The sequence below is a fragment of the Symphodus melops genome (assembly GCF_947650265.1).
Source record: "Symphodus melops genome assembly, chromosome: 7".
In the NCBI taxonomy this organism is placed as follows: Eukaryota; Metazoa; Chordata; class Actinopteri; order Labriformes; family Labridae; genus Symphodus; species Symphodus melops.
Window position 1 is genome coordinate 15919296 of NC_136697.1, and position 26651 is coordinate 15945946.

General features: G+C 42.1%; 2 protein-coding genes across 3 annotated transcripts in view; both read right to left on the minus strand.

Annotated features, from left to right (window-relative positions):
- Positions 1-3144, minus strand: part of ephb1 (EPH receptor B1) — a 147531-nt gene extending 144387 nt beyond the window's left edge. For both annotated transcript variants that reach the window (XM_079349214.1, XM_079349213.1), the window contains exon 1: positions 2880-3144. In XM_079349214.1, coding sequence (XP_079205340.1) covers positions 2880-2940 — 61 coding nt within the window. In that variant the 5' untranslated portion in view covers positions 2941-3144. The remainder of the gene's footprint in view (positions 1-2879) is intronic.
- An 11325-nt stretch (positions 3145-14469) lies between these two features.
- The window catches only part of gpc1b (glypican 1b), a 73459-nt gene continuing 61277 nt past the window's right edge, over positions 14470-26651 (minus strand). The window contains exons 5-10 of the mRNA XM_079349215.1: positions 22201-22366; positions 21871-22001; positions 19484-19612; positions 19033-19166; positions 18264-18439; positions 14470-17868 (exon numbers count right to left, since the gene is read on the minus strand). Coding sequence (XP_079205341.1) covers positions 17666-17868; positions 18264-18439; positions 19033-19166; positions 19484-19612; positions 21871-22001; positions 22201-22366 — 939 coding nt within the window. The 3' untranslated portion in view covers positions 14470-17665. The remainder of the gene's footprint in view (positions 17869-18263; positions 18440-19032; positions 19167-19483; positions 19613-21870; positions 22002-22200; positions 22367-26651) is intronic.

Genomic DNA, 26651 nt, shown 5'->3' on the forward strand with positions numbered 1-26651 from the left:
AAGCTATCATTATTATTGTTTACTCAGGGAGCTACAATAATCTCCATTTCATTCATTTGGCCCCTGAGGATGAGGCATTACCATTGAATAGTACAGGTACTTAACTCAGCATCCTTAGGGACTGGTTACAGCACATTACTAATGTTCTCTTATCAAACACGTACAGAATACTGCTTGTGTTTTAGCCCAGTGTAGCGTCTCACAGGCGCTTATGTCAGATAACGGAGACAGCACAGTGTTTGTTTACTTCCTCAGCCTTGTTCAATCACAGGATGCTCATTTGTTAAACATGTTTACAGTGTCTTTTCTGAAACTTGCTGACCTCCCTCCTTCTGTCTCTCATCTTTTTTTTTTATTTATTTATCTCTACCGCTGCCTGACTGTATTCCAACCACTGTTTCATCCCTCTTTCCCTCCACCACACGGTTCCAGGCCGTTAAATGAGCGGGCTTATCTAAGCCTAATTGGTTTAAGGGCAAACAGAAATAAGCAATGGCTCTGTAAGTAGGGGAGAATTACTGCTGCTGTTGGCAGGAACCAGCCGCACACCGCGGAGGGAGCGAGAGCAAAAGAAGAGAGGGAACAGAGAGGAAGGAGACGAGGGGAGCGGGGAGATTAGCGAAGAGAATTATAGAAGACAGAACGGGATAGAGAAATGAGGGGCGAAACGGAAACAGGCAGAGAGAATGTGAAGATGATTGGGAGAAATGGAGAGAAATGAGAGCGAAACAGAGCACTGCACATGCTTCTTCTTCTAACAGCATGCAAATCCCATGCCTTCTGTCTTCTCTCTGTCAGTCCTCTGCTTTAGGCCTGACTGGCCCCTAAATAACTTGTCGTCAATGCACTCTTTTTTGAATTCATCATGCTGTCATTGTGTGTGAGCTTAAATGTAGCTGTTATAAAACATGTGTAACCCTCAAACTCTTCTTCTTTTGCGCTCATCCATCTACCCATCTGTCCACCTTTGAGTCCTTTAGACTTTTATCCCATAATTCAAGAGCACATCATATTCAGAGGGACGTAGGACGGTAAAATCCGTCATTCAGTGACACACAAGTCAGTTGCACATAATGTTAAAGGCTCCTTCTTTCTCTTCAGTCACAAAGACACACCCATCCTCGCACATGCATAAGCACACACACACACGCACACACAAAAACACATCTTTGATGCGTAGTGATTGTTGGCTGATTTGGGCTTGTAATCAGATTAAGGGTGACAGCAGAGGCAGGGATAATGTGGTCAATGGCTCCACACTCAGTCAGACACACACACACACACACACACACACACACACACACACACACACACACACACACACACACACACACAATAAAAGAGCAACAGATTGGTTGAGATCAGTGAAGATTTTAACTTGCCCATGGGACAATCTCCTTTCAATTAGTGACCCAAACAAGGAAATCACTTTCATCCCTGTTACCGAGGTAACACTGGGGGCATCTCCCTGCCCATCTGTTTCGTTCTCATCCCATCTTTTTTTCAAGAAGAAATCCCACACCCCTCTCTTTGCAGGGAAATTTCACTCCCTCCGCCCTTCAGCCTCCTCCCATCCATCTGAATTGACATTTCTGCGATCATTTCACACTGGGTAAACATTTGAACCTCAAAATATCCATCGTCTCAGACCTCACAGAGGTAGCAATTTGTGTCTGGACCCTGTAGCCAGCGCTGTGTTGAAATCTGATGAGCGCAAACAAGAAAGCCACTGCTGAATTACAGAGCACAGCCGGAGCTGGGAACGGTCCTGGAGCAGCAGAGTTGTAAATGATTAAAGAGAAAAGCTGCATGTGAGATAACTCGTCTCCTTTTATTTGAGAGGCCAATTTACTTATTTGAGATTTTTAGGAGTACAGGCACAGGCAGCAAAGGGAAACTGGTGTCTTTCTAGGGATGTTTTATTGGACAGGACAAGCTACTGTGCAATAAAATGAGAGAAGACACTATATTTCTATGATGCTGCTGCGATGTCCATGCAGCAGTGTGTGAGGCTACAGTACAGTGTTCAGTCCCCAGGGTATCAGAGCGGAAATGAAAAACGTGTTTAACTGAAGAGATATGAGCTTCTGGTGGAACAAGCGCTTGCCCAGATGAGTGTGTGTGAGAGAGAAAAGAGGGAATAAGAAATGGCTAAGAACAAAGACTGGGATGAGGGAATGTTGATGGATGAAGAGAAATTACGAGAGTGTGTTTTTTTTAAATAAAGTGGATTGCTTCCAAGGAAAAAGAAAAAGGAGGATGTAATCTAGTGTACAATCTAGGTAACAGCGAGACTTCCAATCAGTGAAATTTACAATCTACTGGAAAGAGTTTGTCTCAGCAATTCAAAATGCCACAGAATGATGCTCGGGGGCTTGTGGTAATACTATGTCTCAGAACAATTTAATGAAAAAACGTGACATGAATCCCTACAGAGTTGACAGGCAATGAAAATGTAGCCCACTGAGAATAACTAATTGCCTTTGGGATGATTAGGATCTAAAATAACACGATTTCTAGAAGAGACTCCTGTTTACGTACAGAAGGAAGACTTGCAAAACATATTGAAGCGCCCACAAGAAAAAGAAAAGAACTACTAAATAAATAGATTACTAAATGAAAATAAATGGAACCAAGTATCGCTCCTCATACGGACGAGTATCAACCACCACCAGCAGAGCGGGGGGACTATTACTCCGATATAAAGCGATAACCACGGCTATTTTGCTGCTATCCACGTGTATGACATCCCTGTATCCCTGTGTGCCAGAGGCGCAGCGCTGGCCAACACAGAGCGTTCCAAGCATCCCCAATACAGCGCGTCCGGAAGAGAAACATTTCCACATCTACAACAAGTATAATCCCAATCTCTTATTTACCTTCCATAGCAGAAGATGTGATGACCAGCGCGCATAAAAGCGCAAACAAATCCACCGTCATGGCAGAAGGGTAGTGTCCACAGCCTGTCTGTCCCCAAATTACCAGGACGCACGGCGCGCGTCAAAAGAATCCCCTCGGTTGTCAGAGCGGTACTCCAGCAGATAGCTCGTGTTGTGAGTCACATTTCAAGCCGTAGTAAACAATGTGTGACAATCAGCACAGGGGGAAGGACGGAGTGTAAGGGACTGAGGGGTGCGAGGAGCAGGGGAGGGAGGGGGGTTGGGGTGAGGGAGACCCGACATTGCTTGTTCACAGCCCCCATTAGAGCGTCGGAACCAATAAGCGACTGGGAGCAGAACTCAATAGCCAATCAGCAAAACGCCGCTCCGCCTACCTCGCATTGTCAAAGCACAAAACTTTTCCTTGACCTATTTGAAGCAACGTCCGCTTCACTGAAGGGAAATAGCGCCACCGCTCGGGGAACCATTAATGATGCTCTCACAGAGCCAAGTTTGCACCCATGGGAGACGATCTTAACAACTAAATAGTTACTCAGTGCTTTGTCAGACTATTGATAAAAATAATGTTGCTGTGAAACGATTTTTTTAGGACTGCACTTCTCCTACTGTAACATGTGGGATCTAAGGATACGGACCTTGACTTAATAACATTTAAAAAAATTTTAAAAATCTTGGAAAAAGTGATTGAGCTTTATTTTAATTACTAAAAAAACAGCCTGTTATTATCTTTGCCAACCCTCTAACCCGCCTTGGCACAAACTCCCTTTTTTTAAATGTCTAATGAAAGTCTGGAGTCCTCACTTTCCAATTATCCATACATAAATGCAAATCCCATTTGCAACCTGAATGTGCTTTAATAGCTTAAGCAAATTCATCTGCACTTTCTAATGACATTAAACAGGCGTTGCACATCAGCTCCCTCCCCTTGCTGCTGACACCCCTTTTGTGTGTGCGTGTGCCGCAACAGATGGTGCACAGCATAATGGGACTTTTTTTCTCCCGCAGGGACACAGACGACCAAGAAAGGGGGTTTGTTTCAACCCTGAAGCCCACATCCATACACCTGTCTTGGGCTAGAAATGTCTCCTGTGAGTACTGTGAGCTGAAGAGTGTGGATCTCGTGCCTGGTGTTACCCGGGGCCACTGGATGGCCTAATACTTCAGTTCTGTCCCCTCACAGCATACTGACCTAGATACTATTTACCTGCTTTACTTTTAGTAGGCCAAGTTGAGTTTTAGGATTGTCATATTATTAAGAACCTGAGAAAAGAAAAACTTTTATTTAGTCAAAATCAGATTTACAGCTAAGCACGGCTGAATTTGAATGGGTGTTTGGCTGCAAGAACAATTAACACATCATTAGAATTAGAAGCGAATGGTTGTAGAAAGCACGACTCCTACTGCCAAGGAACTCACAGAAAAATATACATAAAAAGCAAATCTAAAAGAAAAAATATATATTATTACAGTCTCAAGCAGTCAAACTTCAGTCTTAACCTAGCTTGGAAAATTATATCTTTTTTTATTTTTTATTTTTTTTCTTTTCGCCCCCCTTTTTTGTCAACTCCTGCCCTTTGCAATGAAAGACATAAAACACTGGAAATGAAAAGTGACTCACATTTAATGGATGATCATTCAATCTGTGCCAAAGTTCAGCAGATGAACTGGGGCAGAAGAAGCGCTCCTGGAGCATCAGGCAGCGGATGGTAACTTGGGAAAACAGTTGATATGAGCATTTGTCATTTTTAATGGTGTGGTGAGGAGCGGCACTACAGTGTGTGACATGGCACAGCAAAGCATGGCCCTTGGTGCTGCCTTACTATGTAGGTGTTTGATAACCACCTGGCCTTATTTTTCAGCCGCCCAGTCATTCTCACCTATACGACTCCACAGGTCGAATACAAACGCAGGAGCAGCACTGAGCAATCTGTCCCTGTTTCTGTTCGCTGTCCACACCCAGAGGGGGGAGAGGAAGGAAGGAAGAGCATGAGGGGAGGAAGAGGTACAATAGTGCTGCTGCTCGAGCACATCCTCCCTCACAATGCAGGCACAGACAAATGCACGCGTACAATAACACAAAACGTGGAAGCATGCAGTCGCTCTCCCACACAGCACTCTGATAATGATCCACACAAAGCCACACAAGCACTCGACTACTTCAGCTCAAGAGCCTTAGTCCAACACCAGTACTGAGCCCAACACATTGTAGAGAGCCTCTTATTCTCTCTATGGCCTGGCTTTTTCTGTGTGGGTAAGCTTGTGAGTGCTGCAGAATAAAACCCTTTTTTTGTTTCCTTCTTTCCTCCATTGAAGTGTTAGATTCAAGACAAAATAAAAAGGTAATCTTTCTGTTCCTGTATCTTCCACAGGCTTTTTCATTCTACGTATTCTGGGAGCTGACCTTAAATTTATGTGCTTTTGACCTGTAAACATCCAGTGTCTACCTCTCCATGACCAATGTGCGTTGACCTTTATATTTTTTCTTCTTTCTCCTGTTTCCTGATTCCAATTTGGTCACTGGGAAAAAGAAAAAAAGAATCAAAGTTCTTCAATGGAGTCTGGTAGAAAATACAAAACAGTGTGTGTTTTGTCCTGCACACTGAATATAATGTAAACAACAGAGGATACAGAAGGATGACCTTTGAAGATGAAAAAAAAACACTGTTCTCTACCTTTAATGGAGACAGTGATGTTTACTGAAATGCGCACTCGTTATTTTGACGTGATACAGGAGTTCATAAGAGAGGTGTGCTCCGGGAAAAAAAGAGCAGATAGGAAGAAGAGCAGAGGATGATTCTAATGAAACAGAATGAGAAAAAAACAGGCATATATGTAAGATGCTTCCCAGAAACCATGCAACCTGGAAAGCTTTGTCTACTGATGGATATGAATGCATGAAAATGAAATGCCTAGGTCAATATGGAGACAGTGCAGGGACCCAGGTGACAGAGGAGTGCAGTGCTACACCCCCCCTACGGGGAGAGACTGGTTATTAGGACGGGCTTTAGCTTCATCCATCTTCAGGAGTCTGGGCGCCGGCCATTGACAACACAAGTGCAGAGCAAGGGCTGAATACAGATGTGCTCTGGACCAGTGTTCCCCCAAATAGAGGGTCAGGACTCACTAGTCCAGCAACCGTTGTACTTTCTGGGTCACGGCTCAAGAGAGAGGAGAGGGGAAAAAAGAGTGCATGTGGTTGGTTAAGTTTGCATAAAAGTGCACTTCTCAAAACCTGTGCAGCATGCAAAGTATAACACCAAAGACAAATGTAGACATAGTGATGAACAAAATCTCTCTGCCTTCTAGAAAATCGCATTGAATCTATAAAACGTTCAAAGGTTATAGTTGTGATTTTGCACACACAGAAAAAGAAAATAAAAAGGAGTATTTTAAAGAGTTTCAAGAGCAGACCGACTCTCTGATGGCAGGTCAGGCAGAGAGAAAGGACAGGAGCTAAATACAGCTCTCTCATTAATCTGCCAATGAAGCCAAGACTGATGGTACCTGTCCCCTGCTATCAGCACACACATACCTCTGAGATATCCCTTCCACTTCACTGTCACAGAGCAACACACAGCCAATAGACATAAAAAAAAAAAAAAAACCTGGAAGCATGAACAGAATAGATTAAATAAATGTTTGTTTTGCGTGGGAATGTGTCAAGGAGAGAAAAGAGGGATTACACTCGGTTTCTTCTTGCACAGATGCAGTGAAAGCATTATTTGTTTTGCAGTTTGATTAATAAGTCGAAGCTCATATTTATTCTATTCAAGACACGAGCTCTTTAGTTACCATTAATCACAACAGCACAATGAAAAGATTCTGCTCGGCGCTGAATGAGTTAGAGTATCATTATAGCCTCGTCAAGTGTGTGATATTGACTGCTAGTTCATGTGCAAGAGGTTCCTTCTTGTGTTTACTCTTTGTGCATCAATGTGCTCACACTCTAATGTGCATGTGGGGTGCGGATGACTCAAACACAGAATGATGGATAATGGACGAGTGCCTCCCTCTCCGACGGTAAGTCACTCTGTGCTCTGTCAGCTGCCATAGGGTTTCTGTTGCAGACGATGATCCAGCAGCGGGCGCACAATCTATTTCTTATAAAGGTGCCACCCATCCAAATATCATGTGTGGGAGACCATGAGGTATTTAAAGCAAAAAGAAGTTGCAGAAGGGATTGCAGAAACTGGCACACATACAAAGTCCCGAATTCACCCAGAAATAGGTAGTGAAAAAGACTAAAAACACTGGTTAGGTGAGGTTAATTAGTTCCATTATGAGATTAGTCACACAGGTGGAAAACAGATGCAAAGGCAGGAAGTAAAGTTAGCAACACCAAACACCCTCCATCCATTATCTATAACGTCTGTTCCCTTGTGGGTCCGGGCTAGGTGGAGCCAATCCCACCTGTCATTGGACGAGTGATGGGATACACCCTGTACTGGTCACTAGTTAATCAAAGGGATGAAATAAAAAGACAAAAAAAAACCAGTCACACCCACATTTAAACCTAGACAGTTAAGAGTCGGAAATTAAACGACAGCATGTCTTTGGATTGCGGTAAAAATTCTGAGGGAGGGAGGGAACCCACACATGCACAGGGAGAACATGCAAACTCCACACAGGAAGTTCCTGTCCGACGAGATTTAAACCAGAAAACCTTCCGGCTGTGAGCCATCAGTGCTTACCACTGTACCACCATGCAGCCCTATTGAACCCCAAAAAGAAGTAAATACTGAGCTTTCAGGTTCAATACATGGCACCAAAACAGTTTGAAAATAAACAACATCCTATCTAAAGAAAATGGCACACACCTTAACAAATCACTGATCAACTATTTCTCTTGATGGCCATTGTGATTAAGATGCTTTAATTTGCTTATAAGTAGGGCTCTCTAATCACACATGAGGTTAACTGGGGTTTTAATCAGTTACCCATTTCTCTCGCAGGCTGAGATTGTATCCTATTAACCTTTGGTGTAATGAATCTCTCTTTTCATGCACCGACCTTTCTTCCAGCGAGATGCCTTGACACCAACCACATTTGACACAAGGTAAATTGTTTTTTTGTATCCTCAAACATGTTTTCATGGGGCTAGTGTACCGAAGAGAGCCTCGTAAAGTATGTTTTTCCTTCCATCAAGCAACATTAAGGAGGTGGACTTGTTAATGAGGAAAAAACAAAAACTAGCCTGACAGCTCATCATTTTATGTCAGCTCCTAGAGACAGCCGATCCCTTTCGTCTACTTGTTTGTTTTACAGGGACACCATCAAAATGCATCCCTCCGTCTCCCCCACCCTGGACCTGTCTTTTTCTCTGTCGCTCCCTGGCCTGTGACAGATAGTTCAGTACAATCTATCAACCTCAGTCTGCCTCTGTCAGGGCCACTGCTTTGTTGAGCCACGTACGTACGGACATGACACACGCGCATACAACTCGCTGCATCCCTGAGTCCATCACACTAAACGGGATAAACATCTGGCCGAAAAGAAAGAGAGAAAAACCGAGGTCAAATCAATCTGCCCTCTGTCCGCCATACACTGATCCTCTGTCCGCTGCAGAAAGCAACCAAATGAAACTACAGGGTGGCATTTGAATACAAAAAGGAAGCACTTCAGTCTGGGATGAAAACAGTGAACGCAAGAACATAATGATGGATTAACTAGCTGTAGTCTATGATAGAATAATTGTGGAAACAAGAAAACTAAATAACTACAATTACAAACAATACACAATAACATGTTGCCCAATTTCATTTTACAAATGTTTACCTTCTGTTAATTAGATAACATCTTTATTAATATAAAACCTTGGCCATGGATGACTCAAACACTTCTTTGTGTTGCATTCTGTTTGTTGTTTTCATTACCTGTTCTGTCAACCACGAATTCCAACTGCTTAAAGTTATGGACAATATTACCTTACTATCATTAGTGTCTAAGTGTTTGGTGTTCTATAAGTCAAGTCAACTTTAGTTATATAGCACATTTATAACAGCCAAGGCAGACCAGAAGTGCTGTACAGTAAGTTTAGCACAATACACTGCATCCAAACATCATAAAGGAACTTAAAAGCAAATTTGAAAATAAGTAAACATTTTAAACAATTGTAAAAGTTGTTGTTGACACTGCTGTTGGGATGAAACACTCAACTGGAGGTAAAAGTCGAGGAAAATAAATGAATATAAATTGTTTGACAGATTAAAATGGTTTTCATTTAACACATTTTTAAAGGCAGTTCAAGAGATTCAAAGGTTTATGTCATACAAATTATGAAACCACAAAGACGCATGTATGAACAAAATGTGAGAAGACTGTTTTGCCCTTCATCCATCTTGTGACTTGTTAACATATTTTTCTGGAACATTCAAAGTCAGTTTACATGTTTAGAAACAGCTTTCCTTATTTTCCATAGAGTTTGCTAGTGTGTGCCTTAAGAAATCAGGTTTGAGTTCATTTTTTAAAGCAGAAAAATAAAAACATTTTATTGCACTGTGGAGCTGTTGTGGAGCTCTCTCTATTCAGAGCTGTAGTGTCTTTCTTACCCGACTATCTGAGACTTATTTCATTGAATTTATGTTGTGTTTGTTTTTACTCTGTGATTTTGCGTAGTCCTTTCTTGTTACTTGCTCTGTCAGGTGAGTGTTGAAGTCTGTGATTGTTTTTCTTTTTTTTTTTTGAATACATTGTTGTATTTCTAGTTTGCCAATTTCAATCAGTCAATTGTGCCACATAATATTGCAAAAATAATTTGCCTTCCTTTTCATCACATTCACAATAATCATGCACGCATACTAACAGCGGTGCTCAAAACCTTTGCCTGCACTACTGAAAGAGTAAAAATGATACTTGGCTGAGGGACAACAATGCACTCAGACATTTATTATTTAGATAATGACCTCATTTAACATGTACACACATCTACACAACTGTTACGCAGTCATGCACACAATGCAAACAAACAATAGCGCGGAGTTAACACGTTGACCTTCTGGTATTAATATTGACCTTTGAAAGCAATCTTTTCTCCCAGAACGCCTCATCAGATCAATAAACATAGCTGCCAGGTGATGCTCGCAGCATTATCAGCCTGTTACAGGCTCTGTGATAGGGCACACACACACACACACACACACACACACACACACACACACACACACACACACACACGCACTCATCCATTCACACACACACACATGCACTCATCCATTCACACACAAATGCAACAAAAGCTGATGTCAAATCCGAAATGTCAGACGCCTGTGCTGCACTCAGAATGTGTGTCATATTAGTAATTAAAGCTGTAATACACAGTCTCCGAGCACCATCACTCAGCATTGACTTGTTGACCATTACTAATTGTTAATCACTGTGATGTGTTGTGTGCCTCCAAGCAACGAGCGCAAGTGAAATGTGAGCAACATGCAAGCAATTCCTTCTCTCACTCCATGTCTACTCCTTTTTCTCTTATTTTGCCCTCTCATTTTTAGACTGCAACCAAAACGATGCAGGTGACTTAGCTGGTTTCTGCCCCTTATCACCTCATCCAATCAGAATCCGATCCCATTACCACACAGTTTCCCAGTCAATGATTTCTCATTTAGTCCACACTCCCCAGATCCTCAGCTCATTGAATGCTTGATGGATGACCTGTCGAATATACATTTGTGAGAGCGTGTGTGTGTTTCTGCGTGTGTGTCGACAGGGCTTATCGGTCCAGAGTGAGGACACAATGTGAATGACTAGTGGGTCAGGGTCACCAAGAACCCATATTCCAAAGAGGCTACGTCATGCTCTATTCCCAGTCTAGGCTAGTATAGCAACCAGGGAAGTTTGAGCATTATCAACCAAGCCTCTTCCACTTCCTTCCCCTGAGGATATATCCCACTGTCCCCCATTGCAATTGGGAAACAGTGCTGATCAGCTGCTGTTAAAGATGGAGGTGAGAGTCTTATCCCAGTCTTACTTCTCATAAAAGATGCATGAGCGTGATTATACCCTGCTTTCAAATTGGGGAAAACTGGCAGAATGTATCTGTTGAAATGTGTCAGCACTTGTACTGAACACAGTTTGATTCTGGAGAGTGCTGTTGAGGTACAGTGTCTGACCACAATTAATTATAGTGAGGGAAATGGAAGAGCTGCTCGAAAATGGAGAAATGCAATTAAAATGTGGCTGTTGTTGAGAGACCTGGCGGATGTATTGAATTAAAAAAAAAAAGCGTCATGTCTTTTGCTTTCGTTTTGTTTGTTCTAATAGTCATTGTCAGTCCATGCTCCAGTTAGCTCATGTTTTCATTACTTTGTTCCTGCTAGTAACAAATATATCTATGACAACTGAACACGGCTGGTCTAGGCTTTTGCATAGAGACTCCTTAATGAGAGGCTTCTGCACACTGTCTCGCTTCACGCTAACAAAAGTATTTAAACATACAATACTTTGAACAAAAATAAGAATAAGTCAAATGTTATGTATGCAACAGATAGCACAAAATACATAATTTAGCCCTGACCGAGTTTTACTCATTTTAAGCATTTTTTTAATCACAGAAATGTAAGCATGAATCAACATCACACTCGCTCCAGTGGGTCTTGTGAATTTTCTGATTTCTGATTAACGGAGACACATATCATTATATATATATATATATATATATATATATATATATATATATATAAGTTGCCTTCAAGGCTTTACAAAGTGAATTCGTCCTCAGCTTTTGCCCTCCGAGACAGATCGACAAAGTGACAATTTCAGAAGAATCCCCCCCCCCACACACACACACCCTCTAGACGTCCATCTACTCCAGACACATACACCAGGCGCAACATGACAACTGAGAAGTTCAGGGGTCAAAGTTCACTATGGATTGTTTCAGGTCACATAAGATGGCTATTTATGTCCCATGGGCAACTCAAATGTCAGCAGGATTCATAGAATGTCATGAGGATTCATTCCAAACTGCTGGAAAAGCGTGTTGACACAATAGCGTTTGTGTTGTGTTATGTTCTCTTTGTGTGTGCAGCATGAGGAAAGGAATCACTTCCCAGCAGTGAGTGAAACCACATCCTGTAGTGCTGAACAATGCTTACTGAAATTACAGCTTTCTTCACAATGTGATGATACAACAACACCATCTAGTGGTTAATCTGAGTCAATGCAATTAGATGTGGCAACACCCATGATTTAAGACCATACTTTTACTGAGATAGAAGGAGGAAGCAAGGAAGATAAAAGTACATTTTCAGAAATCCTCAATCCTCATGTGCATATTGCCTGCTTTTTGGCAATACATGAAGGGAATAAGTCTCCAATTATTTGGAAAATTGACTTTATGGCATCCTGTGATCCCACACTAAGACTCTCCTGTCAACAGTCAACACCTGAATCCGGTCTAAGAAACTAGCACTACAGATGTGTTTCAACTGATAAAAAGTACAGCAGAAGAATATTTTGCGGAAAGTTAAATATGTGTAGCAGGTGATACATTTAGACAGTTGAACTTCAGAGCCACCATAGTCATTGTAGCCCACTCTCCAGATGAATTGTTTTTTTTTGTGTTTTTTTTTAAATGTAATGAAACCGTCTTTCCACTGGATGGCAGTATGTGCATTTGAACCGTTTACACCTGAGGTAGGCCTGTCTGTAAGGACTTTTTTTTTTATAGTTTGCCCTATTTCATTTTGAGTCATCTGACAGAGGCTATGATGTGAAGCCCTTGATCTCATATATAACTTCTGATGTACAACACAAGGACAGCTCTTTACTGGAGAGAGGAACAGAGAGGGAGCGCAAGGCCTCTGTTCAATTACAAAGCAGATCAAAGGGAGTAAAAAGGTAAGAGAATATGTCTAATAAGCCAAAAGGCAAAAGTGCACAGCTCACATTTGTGTCTGAGTAGGCAGCTTTAGATGGAGAATAGACTGCAGCAGAGTCCTTTCAGACAAACTTACAGACTTGTTCAATGTGCGGTGTCTCTCAGTTTGAAACCTCAATTTTTAATGCCACATTCTATATTCAGAGTTGAAATAGAGTGGATATAGTGCAAATATGATTATTATTCATTACAAAAAAACATTGACTTTCTGTAGAGTAGAGTTTAACAATATTGAAAGCATTGCACTGTCCATGCTGAAACAGGAGAAAAAAGACAAAAGCTTGTTGTCTCCTCAAATTCAGAGACAAACTAATCCATCTTCCCATCTCCTACACTGAAATGAAAATGTATTCAAAATCTTACGGAGCAAACCATTTCCCTCCGTTTATTACGTGTTTGGGGGAAAAAGACTCATGAAGGGGTTTTCATGAGATATTAACAGCACAATACTATAGTTACAGTATTTGATGGAGCCTGAAGAGGACAGCAGTTCACAGTGTACTGAGCTGATTATATACATACATATATATATATTTTACCAGCAAGCGTTTCGACCTGTTGGGCCGACATCTTCAATACAGAGATGAGCCAAGGTTGCAGAGCAGTCGCTCAGAAACGTGCTGTGAAGTAAAGGACGAGCTGAAAGCCAAAAAGCTGAGAGACTTCTGTGCAGACGTGCGTGTGTATGTGAGAGAGAGAGCGAGAGAGAGAGAGAGAGGAGGTGAACATATTCAGACACAATCGATAACTGAGGATGTGTGTGTGTGTGTGTATCTCTGTACGTGTGCAGCAGCAAAGGGAAGAGTACTGACCTCCTGTATTATTCATTTTACTGGAATGAATAATATAGGTGTCTTACTGTTGCGAAACAAACACACTTTATTGGTAACTAAAATAGCATTATGTTTGAGACTGATTTCAACATAATTTAAGGGACTGTGAAATAGATTCACTCAATTTGAGTTTGTCTTTGAATCCTTGTGTTGTGACTTTAAACAGATGCTGGTGTGAACAAGGCCAACCTCCGTATATTTTGGCACGGTTTAGAGAATGAGAGTACAGCATACACTTATTGTGACATATTTACATATTCATAATCTTTTATTTTGTACATATTTCTGGTGTGACATTGCTGCATTTTCTTGCGTTTTTCTCGCCTATAATTTGTAACTTCATGACAGCTGTGGAGCTCTGCCCTGAAAACCACACAGTCCTCAGCTTCTATTTACATATCTGAAGGACTTTGTATATAACAGTGCTGTATGTTGAGCCTGCTATTTCATCCTCCCATAGGATCATGGTCAAGTCCACCTTGTTCAAACGTCATGAGTGGGATGATCTTTCCTTTGTCTACACACAGGACAAGACAAAGCTCTTAGTGTGCTCTGAACATGTGGCAGCTTTTCAAGACAACAGCTGTCACCTCTGACATCATTTCTGGAGCAGTGGTCCTTTTTTAGGTGGCAGTGTGCCCCAGTGCGCTCTGGGAAACAACTTTGGCAGATGAGATGGAGAGTTTGAAGAAAACAGACTCTTCCTTTCTCGGATAAAACAACATGTTGTTTGTGTATGTGCGACATGATTTGAACATTTAGCAGATGCTAACGAAACAATATGACTCATCTGATTTTCTCAGACGAAACACACAAACTCACGCATAATGTAGCATTAAAGACACGGGACACAGGCTTGTTGAAAATCTTACAATGTATATAATTGACACAAGATTTCAGGTACAACAGCAAATGAGACATTTGTATTTTTCAACCTCTTTCTGGCTTCTTTCTTCACCATAAGCACAAACTCTCTATAGATTTCTGTTAACAACAAAACCAAAGTAAATAAAAACAAGAAAACTAATTTCCTCATAAATTGGCACCTTTAAGAAATTTCTCCCATGTTCAACTCGGTGTAGAGTAAAGCTGTCTTTAATGGTGGGATAATCAGCTTTGCATATTTGGTGCCTGATGAGGACGGCAGGATTGAGCTGCAGAAACTGATCAGAGATCAGCACTCTGGATGAACCGTCCTCCTCGCCATCACACACACACGCACACATGCACACAGGGGCTTTGTGTTTACACTGTTTGACCACAGTTGAATAGGAGACGTCTTGCGGGGCCGTTTCTATCTGCATACACACATCTCCAATCAATAGTCGTTTCTGGAAGGTGTTGACTCCATTATTGATCAACTATGTTGTGATGTCTTTGTGCAGACAATGCCATTTATTGGCCTCATAAAAGTGCAGGTTTCATAAAAAGGGGTCAGGGACTTTGAGCAACAAATTCATGTGTTCAAAAGGTGAAGGATGAGAGAGCGAAAGGGGGGGGTTGTGCAAATTTCAGCCGATGACATTGTCAGGCAGTCATTGAAGCTGAAGTTGTGAGTTACAAGTCGTCTTTGAATTGGAATGTCACCATCGCAGTTGGAGTCACTTCTCATCCTTTGGAGGGTTTAATGTGCACCTTCACATTCAGAGTCAGATTCAGCTTTTCTCGAAAGGGTCACGACAAGAGGAAGAAGACCCACTTAGCGATCTTGCTAATTGTTCTTTGCTCAAAATGTGTTTTCTCTGTGTCCCAATGGAACACCTACTGTCATCATGTGTCCGTTTTTTTTTTTTTTTTTAATTCTTGACCCCGAACTCTAGACAAAGTGTCAAAGGCAGTCACAGGCAGATTTTGTTACCAGGGACTAACAGGAAGACAGACACACAGCATTCATTAATAAAGCATGTCAAAAAAAAGGAAAGAAAATACCATAAAAAAAAAACCTGTCGGGTAACAAATTTGACCCTAAATTACTCCTTCTTCAAAGCAGTCGTCAAGTTTCTAACAGATGTGCTTTTGAAACTTTGACAGATATCCAAACTGTTAAATTGGATCTGCAGTATTATAAACGGACGTAAGATGAGTTATAGTGGATTGTCCCCGTGTGAAACTGAAGCAATGATGTACTTTAAAAAAAAGCATGTCCATTCCTGTCCACCATATCAAATTCCTCTGTCACATACAACACAGACCGGGAATTATTACAGCAGTAGGTTGAAAATCTGAACACTGAGCTATGCTAATATCCCGTCAGTCTGTCATACCATGTTAGCCCCCTACATCTCAATACATTTCATTTCTCTACCAACTAATGGAGATGTAAAAAGGCTCTAAAGTTCACCCCCTTCCCTCCAATCAACGACTCACATTCACACTCATACACAAACAACACACGGAAGCATTGTCCCACCATCCTGCATGTTGCGTTCTCATTTGAGAGCTTGACATTTCTTTGAATAAGAATGAAAAAAAAAAAAAAAAGGTACTCCTTTCCTCCACAGCAAGCTTCTAATCAGGAAAAACCTCACACTGTGTTCCCACAATCATTCCCCGGAAAGTTTGACACGTAACGAAGCACTGTGTCATTGTCATATTGCCTTGCCATCATGTAGAAGCAGGAGGAACGCTTTAAAGGTCATTACAACTGATGAGAGGCAGAGAGAAAAGGTGGAGGGGGTCGGCAGGAAGAAAGAGGCACTAATATAGAAAAGCTGCAGAAAAAAATGGAAGGCAGATATGGATACATAATGACTGATGATGAATGAAATAAGATAACTAAGTGTACGATGATCCGGCTGTTAGAAAATTTGATAGCTATTTTTTATTTTTTTGCTAGGCAACAAAAAATATATATACACTTTTGTGTCTGACATGGAAATAGAAGTAAAAGACGTGCATGGTGTGGGTTTCTAGCGTGATACGGATCATTGCTGCAATTAGACAAAAAAAAATAAAAATTGTGACACTTCTCGTTGAAATTACGACGCTAATCACAGGAGCACTGGGCCTTTGCAGAGAGCACACTGAATGACGCCTGTGTATTTTTGCTGCTGTCATCTGAGACCTAGCCTCGATCCAGACTGTGTTTTGCAAACACCGAACTCTTGAGTTGATCCCACGCAGCCAGCAAGCGGCGTAGGGGAGAGAGAGAGAGAGAGAGAGAGAGAGAGAGAGAGAGAGAGAGAGAGAGAGAGAGGGATATCTGTCTCAGCAGGGGTGGATGTAGGGGTGAGTGGGTGGATGGCGCAGCAGACAGGTCATGTACCTCCTGCTTTACATGATTATGTCAAAGTGAATGTGGTCACCGTTATTATTACAGCTTACAGCTTATTGCGAAAAGTGCTGACGTGGAGAGCTCTCCTCCTCAGTGTAAGAGAGCACGAAGAGTGATGATATCAAGAGGTCTGGCGAGTTGTGTTGCCAGATTATCCTCTTTTAAAGTAACTCACATTTGTTTTCTTTCTTACGAGCATTTGGTTTGTGTACTTTTTCTATCACTATCAGACAGTGGGGTTTATTGTTAGTTATTAATAAATAAATAATTTGACTTAATACAAGTGTTTTTTGTTTGTTTGTTTTTTCAAAAAGGATTGAGATAACAAATATATGAATCTAAGCGCCCCTGCAAAGCTCCATTCTCTCTCTACCTGTGGTGTCAACACCAACATACTGTTAACAATATAGTCTTACACATGTCTTAGGTACAGATATAATCTCAGAGAACCCAAACACCAGAAGAAAAACAAAAACATAAGAGAATGCAAAAAAGACCAGCTCTAGTCATATTATAGCAAGAAACAAAAGAAAAGAGCGAAACCGAAACATTTGTGAACACTCCATTTTGTTCCTAAAAAACAAAAGGAAGTCCTTCCAATTTTTTGTTGTTGTTGTTGTTGTTACTGTTTTCATTTGACTTTTTGTCGTTTTGGCAAAGTAACTAACCCCCCCCCCCCCCCCCAGCTCCTCCTTCCTCTCGCTTTTTTCAGACTCTTCCCCCCACCCCCAACGTGTCCCAAACTCAGTCCCATTTGAAGTAGACTCCCCCGGGTCAATTATCGCCGCAGCAGCAGCAGGAGAAGTGGAAGCAGGTAAATAGAGAACCAGGGGAGGCTCCGAGTGGCCGAGGCTTTCACCCTCTTGTTTTCAGGCGGGAAGTAGATGACCGGTCGGTCGGTGGCGGGGGCAACGATGCGCGGGCCCCGGGAACACATCTCATCGGCACACGAGCCGCTTCCAGATCCGCTGACGTCATCACCTTAAGACAGATGAGTAAATTGAATGAATTGGATGATATGCATACTAATATACAAATACTGTTGGCTAATATTCATCAGTTTAACTGATCAAGACTGCTGCCAAATAATCAACATATAACCACAACATACAAAATATGAGTATGGATGTCAAGGTGCAATTAAAAACTATGAGAATGATATCCACAGTAAGATCCTGTGTTGCTTACATTATGGGGCATGAATACGAGTTAATATCGACAGGAAATGCGCTGCCTCCCCAGAACAACAGAGTTGTTTATTTCCTTTAATCTCGAACGTCTTAGAAGCTTTAAATCATCTCTGGATCCTCTGAGATGAAGTTGCTTCTGAATGTTCACAAGAATCTCGACTCTGATAAAAGTGAAAGAAGGCTCACTGGTGTCTTGAAAGTCCACATCCTGGCCGTTGAGCGCGTTCTTCAGGCGGTGCGTCATGATCTTCAGCTGCATTATCTGTTGCCGTATCGTCATGTCTGGCTTGGTGATGTCGATTTCCACCTCAGGGTTGTTGATCTGACTGGCGAGGCCGTCACCGATCACCTCTGGAAGGTACCTGCCACACATGAACGCTTGTTCTTATATCCTCACCATCTCTCTACTGATCATTGCTGGCTCTGCAGTTTTGAACGAGCAGGTGCTGTTGCAGGTAAAGGCCGCAATGATGGGAAAACAGAGGACTGAATTTCCTTTTTTTTCAGAATGCTTAGCTTTTAATGTGGGGTAAGTGCATTTGATGTGCAACAAAGTTGCAATGGTAGACTGTAAAAAATACCAACAAATAACATATTTTTTAAAAAGTAAGCGTTTGGTGATGAAGTTAATGTCTTTAATCAATTTCAATGAAGAGCAAGACTGAGGAGTTTATCATTGAATGATCTGAATTTCATAAATAAAACAAACATAAACATCTTCCACCCTTTTTGTTCTGTGCATTCAGCTGCTGCTCCTTTCATTGACTCATTATGCAATGTTTTATTTCAACATTTATTGGCTTAAATATAGAGGTCACTTTTAATGTATCGCTGTATCCATTGTAGACAGGACATTAAATGGTGTCACAGTAGGGAATTGCATGTTATCATGCCAGCTCTTCCACTTTGGTATTTTATTTTGAAAGACACTTCAGTGTAGCCTGATATTCCCTACCTGGCACGGCTCATGCCGTTCCAGCACTTGTCCTCGGCCCCTGTTCCTGTGGCCACTCTGTCACTGCAGAGGACACTCGGGAGAGAAACCCAGTATGGCTGCATGTCCCTCAGCCTTATTGTTACATCGGACACCTGGGAAAGAGTTTGACAAGAGCAGATTCATAAGCTTTTAAACTTTGTGGAACATCATGTGTGATCATTCAAATGGGAAAGCCAGAAAAAAGTCCCATATCTTCAATAACTGAGGGCAGCGCTCACTCATCTGAGCCATTCATGCATCCAAGCATTCATTCATATCCAATCATCCCACAGAGGTCTGTGTAAAGGTGAAATGAACAGCAAAAGCAGTTTAATAATCCATGTTGAGCAAAGCCCCCTGCATCATAAAGCACCACTTGTTAGATCATCAGAGAGCAATAACACGGACATAGAAGGAGGGATATACTAACCAGTGTGTCCATTTTGCTGGAGCTGGATCCCAGTCTGTCCTCCACTAAGCCCTTTCTGTTCTTCAGGATTTCATCGACTCCCGTGCTGCTGGTTCCTCCTTCTCGGAGGTTGCCACATGCCTGGAACAACTGGGGGCAGGAGGGAGAGGAGAACATTCGTGAACTGGAACGTAGCGAGGAGGAGAGGTCAACAAAAGGACAAACAAGTTCTCTCTCCTTTAAAAAACAAAAAAAAACGCTTCAATTTCACTCAGCTTTTCAAACCACTGCAAGGACCCATACAGATCGAAGGGATTCTCAAAAGCTGGCAACTTATCTTTATGAGGCGTCAGACTCGCTCGATAAACATCATTTTCATAGAATGCGTATTTCATGCTCGCACTCTTTATGCAGTCGGTGTAAACAAGACTACAATCCAACACTTGACCTAGCTCGGTGAATAAAAGCTCAAACTGCATCAGCAAGAATAACATTCTGCGATGGCTGGTGAAATTGTAAGTCTATAAGCACACAGAGAAGCTTCGAGCATATTACTGCGCACAAATCTCTACCTCTGAAAAACCGACAGTGACGAGTGGAACTGGTTGACCCCAAGAGTCAATCACTGCGTTGCTGCAGCAAATGATCCACAGCTCAGAAGGCACTACTTGTCCGTACGAGGCTTACATTTTGTAAATGGAGCCCGGGGAATACAGTTAGACTGCAGTCAATCTGTCATCCAATCTGGTCTGCTTAGAGGAGCCTCAGGCCTTTGAACCTTTCTTCGAAACGATGAAATAATCCTGTCTTAAGCTCGCACTCGTGTCTGTCAGCAGGACTTGTACAAGTTGTTTGGTGCACAGTGCATTAAATAATGCACATAAATAATACGGTGTTGACTCCTGTTTTTTGCAGCACATGGCGCTACATCGCCCTCCAGCACTTTTTTTTTAATTATGCACACTGCAGTTTCTCTCTCTGTATCTGCTGAGTCTTTGTGGGAAACATGACGTAACTACACATATGCTTTGATGTTAACAGATTATGTAAATAGGGGATAATCTACCCTACATAGTCGACCCTGATATTATACCACAGACACCATCGACTTTCTATGGGATCAGCACGGCTCTTCACCCCGCAGACGGAGATCAGAAGTTGAACGCTGCGTGACATCATCGTTCCGAAGCAGGTTGGAGGCAGTCTGCCAGGCTATGGTTCACCTAAAGCCAGCCGAGCTCTTTAACAGCAAACCAACACAGAGGAAGCCTTGTCTGTTCTCTCACCGTCTGCTTTTTTTCCCCCCCCACCTTAACCAAACAACTTTTAGGATCAAATAAAACTCTGGCTAGAACACCAATAAAGAGAGAAGTAAATGCTTGGCTTGCAGGTTCTGACATGACTCACAAGCTTTTTTTTTTATTTTAAACGAGGTGCGTTGAGCTTTGCAAACACATTATCTAATGGTGTACAAGGTGTTATATATGTAAATAAGGTGCATACAGAGAGCTGATGGATCCAGGGTGATTGCATCTGTTTTAAACAATGAACCTTTGTGACTTACTCGCTTCTATTCCTTCGCTGAACCAGACGATATAAACACTTTAAGAGCTCGGAAAAGCTGGCTTCAAATCGGTATTATTTGTCTATAACATGAAATATTCATGACCAAATACGCAACAAGCTGCTAATCTGCTTCAGAGGGATTATGTGGGAGTGCTTTGAACCAATTTGACTGACAGTGAACTGACTGCATTAAGCACAGAATTTCAGAATATCCCGTTTTATAGAGATCTGTTTTCAAGTTGAACTTTTACTGACTCCCCACAAGAAGGGAACAAGAGATTGCACCTGTTAGGTCACACGAGAGAGTTACAGCGTGTTGCCATGCAGCTGATGGACTGGCTGATGGATGCAGAGAGTTTTTGAAACAAGTGCATCTTTAAAAAAAAAAAAAAGAAATTGTTCTGCAATGACTTGAGGAAAATGTGATCTTTCACTAAGAAGCCATCTCACAGCACATTATTCTTCTCTCACTGAAAGCCTGTGTAACATAATCGATTAGTACATAGCCACAGTCACAGTGATGTGAGATTCTACAGCTCATAATTGAATTATTTTCGACGAAATATTTTTGACTAAATAACACAGCAAGCATATAGCTGAGTATTGTAAAGTTTGAAGACAAGTATGGTGTTGTGACCCATGTCTCGTGACACGTATTGTATCGCCAGGTCCTTGAAATAACTCGGCCCGAGTATCATTTACATTCCGTTTGGTCAGTGCTGTTGAAATAACTGACAAAAGGTCACGTCAGGTTTTTTTTTAAATCTATGCTTGCAGCACTTTGGCTCAGTGCACATAGTTTGTCGAGTTCATCAACTGTATGAATAAATGTGTGCTCTGACCTTGCTGTTGATGGTCTCTATATTCTCCATCATGGTGTACATGGCTTCTGATATGCGAGAGGGAAGAGAGAGGACCACAGTCTCCACACCAGACGCGCCATCAAAGCGACCAGCCACCTGCATCATGGTCTCTACAAAGACAGGAAACACGGTCAGCATGCAGAAAGTGTGAGAGGTTTTGCAAGAAGCGCATCGGTTAAAAAAAAAAAAAAAAATCCAAAGTATTCAGAGCACAGGCTAACACAAAGTGCTGGGTGAACATTTGAGAAAGCATATGGCTAAATCAGAAGCACGTGGAGATGTGTGTGTGTGTGTGTGTGTGCTGCCCACCTGCCAGATGCCTCCACTCTGTGTTGAGGTCAGCCTGGTTTGCCAGACAGCCCTTCATGACGTTACTGCAGTAGTTGGCACAAGGTCTGGCGGAGGCCATGCTGCGGCAGTGGGGACAGTAAGTCATCCTCATCATGGCCCGCATGCACTCCTGGCTCAGCTGCACCTGGGGTCAGACAAAAATAAACATCGGACACCTGGATGAAAAATGTACGTCTCATCAAGCATATGTGGCATAACAAAAGGACAGCCACTATTTGTGAAAACGTCCGCTCTAAGATGACGCTATAAGATGACGCTATAAGATGACGCTAATGTACAGGATAACGTACATTTGTGTGATGTGAAGGTGGAAATTTGTTATGCCTGACAATGACAGTGGCCAAACGTGGGAGGTCACCTCCCATGGAGACCTTTTTTCTTTTTTGCACCAGACTTTCTTTCAGCACAGTTTCCTTGGAAACCACTTTAGGAGAATTTTCGATTTGTTTTAAATGCAATGAAAAGGGCCTGACATTCATACAAGTATTCAGAGTCCCTCACTCTACCTCTCTTCCCACCACTTTTATCCCCCCCCCCCCCTCCCTCGCAAGGCTGCTCCCCCAGGAAAGGGCCTTGGTGCGTGAAAAGTGAAACTGGGTTAATACCAGTAAGCTCTGTTCACAGGAGAGTACAGCTATGCATACAAAAACCTCAGGAAGTGTGTGTGAGAAAGACAGAGAGAGAGAATTTGTGCATGTGTGTGTGACAGAGAGAGAGAGAGAGAGAGAGAGAGAGAGAGAGAGAGAGAGAGAGAGAGAGAGAGAGAGAGAGAGAGAGAGAGAGAGAGAGAGGGAGAGAGAGAGAGGGAGAGAGAGAGAGAGAGAGAGAGAGAGAGAGAGAGAGAGAGAGAGAGAGAGAGAGGTGGAACAAGCCCAGCTACGCATACAAAGCTCCTCTAAGCTGACATCTGGGCCAACTTCATTCTTTTCCTGGAAACTGTTCTTCCAACAGCAAAGACACAGTTAAATCCAGCTTTTAACAAATATACAGTGCAAATGGGACAACAAAAGGATTCAGGTGGGAAAATAAATCACAGAAGCTTTGAGACTCTTAGTACAAGTTATTTCAGTAATTGTGTACAAGTAAAGTCTGTGTTGCATGTTTTCACATCTGTGTGATCCATTTACTAACACAGATAATAGCCTGCCCCCCCCCCCCCCCCCCCCCCCCCCCAATCATTTACTAGAGCATATTATTTTTGTCCTTCATGCTTTCATTAGTGTGTCAATCTCAGATTTGTATCTTGGTTAAATAAACACATGTATCTACATCCTTCTCTATTGTCATCTCCACTTTCACAGTTTAAAGGAATGATTTCATCAGTTTTAAAGTGGAAAATGTTGTTTTTCAAACTTTTTAATAACTTTTTTGTTTCACTTCTTGCCTTTTTTTTCCTTGGCAGCATTCAATAACTATTTATGGGTGTAGCTTCCTTCATCTCCCCACAAGGATCATAAAAGTATAAAGCCATTATTGATCCACATAACCGAGCCACATAAAGCAAAAGCGACTCATTTTTGACAAAGTTAACAGTTAAGGGGGCTGCATAAAGAGACACATAAGAGGCCTAAACTAGTTCAAAGATCACTCATTTACAAAATGGGATCAACGGAATTAAGTGATTGTTGCCAGCTGCAAAAGCAAAACAGCATAAAGTGAAGTAAGTGACGGAGAAAAGCAATAACCACATTCCCAGGCTTAATCTCAAGTCATATGAGACATGAGTCAGATCTCCACTCCTGCCCTCTTTTTTCCCCTCCCTCAGGCCTTGCCCTATCACGCATTAGCCCAAGATGAGTCAGTTTGAGTCAGAATGTTTTTTTTTTTTTTTTTTGGTCAGGGAGAGAGTAAGAGAAGTGAGTCTGCAGGGATGAGTGGAGGAAAATACTGAGAATAAGGGATATAGGGGGGATGTTAGGAAATCTGTGAGATCCACTCAAAGGTGTTAGCAGGGAAGTTAAAAAAAACAAAAAAAAAACACCAGAGGGTGATGTTAGTGAAATACATATTCAGAACAGACAGCCATTAACCTAGTGTCTGTTATATCATCCATCCTACAGGATTAATGCTGGGGATCCCAGACCCGGGCAAAGCAGACATGAAGCAGTGTGTAACTCCTCAGTGGTGCTAATTGGAAGTTCATGTTGACAACTTCCTCTACAACCTTGGAGCTGTGGTGAACCGAGGGGCTGTGAGAGAGGGGCCGTCATTTCAGAAACAGTAATGAGACTCAAAAGAATAAAGGCTGACAATAAGGCCCATGTTAAGATGATTTATCTGTTGATGATTTATCTTTACAAAAGGAGGGAAATTCCAACCTTCAAAAAGTAAAACTTTGAAACCGCCCAAAAAAATTCAACTGAAAGCCATAAAACAGGACACCATGAGCAAATGTACACAGAAGCATATTTAGCATGTGCGAGTCTATGACACAACTGTGTTGCAATTAAACACCTATTCTCTTACTTGTCCTTGATTCACCTACACAATTTGCTCACTGTACCTGTATACCTTCTGTGTATATGTTACCCGCAGCCATAATGCATAAGTCTCTCGCTCTGTGCTTGTCTCTCCCCTGTAATTAGTAAGGATATATGAGCGACCTCTCCCCCATGTGTTACAGAACGAGCCAATCCAGACTCCTCGCCTCCAGAGTGAGCTATGTGGCGCGTGGCCTACTTCCTCCACTCCCATTCCCCAGGGAATAAAACAGGCCAGAAAAAAGTTGAGGACACAGCAACTGGGTGCAGCCCCGGAGCGACTGTACTGTAAGGGAGGAATTATTATGCTTCCAGAAAGACAGACTGAATCTGACTGTTGAGATCACTTTTTCTGTCTCGTAAACGTCTTACCCTTTTTCCGAGCGTCTTAGGTCTCCGCTCTGCTGTAAACTCAGCCTCCCTCCTGCTCTTTCATCACCTACGTTTCATAGCGTATTCAACTCAAACATGGCAAGGATTCATGCCACGTCTCTTCTGAGGTGGCAGCAAACACAGACTTCAGTGTACACATACACGAACAGAAAGAAATACGCTTGTTTCTGTAAAGTTTTCACTCAAGCTGTGTAACAGCCTGGGGTAAGCATCCTCAGTCACAGGGACCTTTAAGTAGCGATTCATAGCTATAAATAGGAGCGGTTGTCTCATTAAGGCCGAATGCATCGCAGATAGAATTACAGAGGAAAGGAGGGGAATGCTACCGTACAAATTGGGATACAGAGCAATTCACTGTTAAAGGAGATAGAGGACAAAGCAGGGTGACAGCTCATGGAAATGTCAACATAAATGTTTCAGAGCAAGTTCCAGGGGAGAATGAATGATTGAGAGAGTAAGAACAGATACAGTTTATGTCAGTCTTTTGTTTAAATTCTCTCTCATTTTTTAACTGTCAAGTTTTTTATTATCCAACCACATCCTGTTCCAATCTGCCTAAAAAAACTGATTCTGTAGTGCTGATTCTGTGCTGGGGAAGATGAGCAGACAGAGAAATTATGGATATGAAATTGAACAACTGGTGTAAGTGTGTACCGTAAATTCCGGACTATAAGCCGCTACTTTTTTCTCACACTTCGAGCACTGCGGCTTCTACTCCGGTGCGGCTAATGCATGGATTTTTTATGGGGGACAATGAGCTTCTGCCGCAAAAACATTTGACTTCGTCACATCGGATCTTAATATCAGTCATTTTGCGCTTCATGCACGCACCCTCATCATGGAAAACACACGGAGAAATACATATGATGCAGCTTTCAAGTTAAAGGCGATCGACCTGGCTGTCAAAGAAGCTAACAGAGCTGCTGCACGTTAAGATGACACTGACAGCGACAACAGAGACTGAGGAAGTGAGTAATGAAGTCATTCTGAGGCAGTGAATGGATGGACTTTTTCTTGTGAAATATATTACGGTCATCTTTTTCATCAGCCGTGTTACAGACACCGTCGGCTAGGCTTCGTATTGTAACGGTTCATGTTGTAAAGTCAGTAGTTGATAATGTGTTCATAATTCCGATTATGTGGAGAGTCAGTGAATGCACCAGCGAGAACGTGTTGAGTGGCTGTATGAGAGAACGCTGGGGGAGAGAGTTGGATTGTTACGGCAAGTTATGGTTTTGCTCTCTGCTGTAAACGGCGTGGTCACGGCCGACAGTGATCGGGTTAAGTAAAAGTTATTATTTGAACGCTCTCGTCCTTTAACGTCCGTACGGACGCTACAGTATTTGCGGATGTTACCGGTAGCCTACGTCTGTGTAAATAGCTCTTGTTATAGCGTGGACACCTGCGGCTTATAATCAAGTGCGGCTTATATATGTACAAATACATTTATTTACTTATTTTTAGCCGGTGCGGCTTATATCCAGGTGCGCTCAATAGTACGGAATTTACGGTACTTCTTTCATATTATACAGGGCT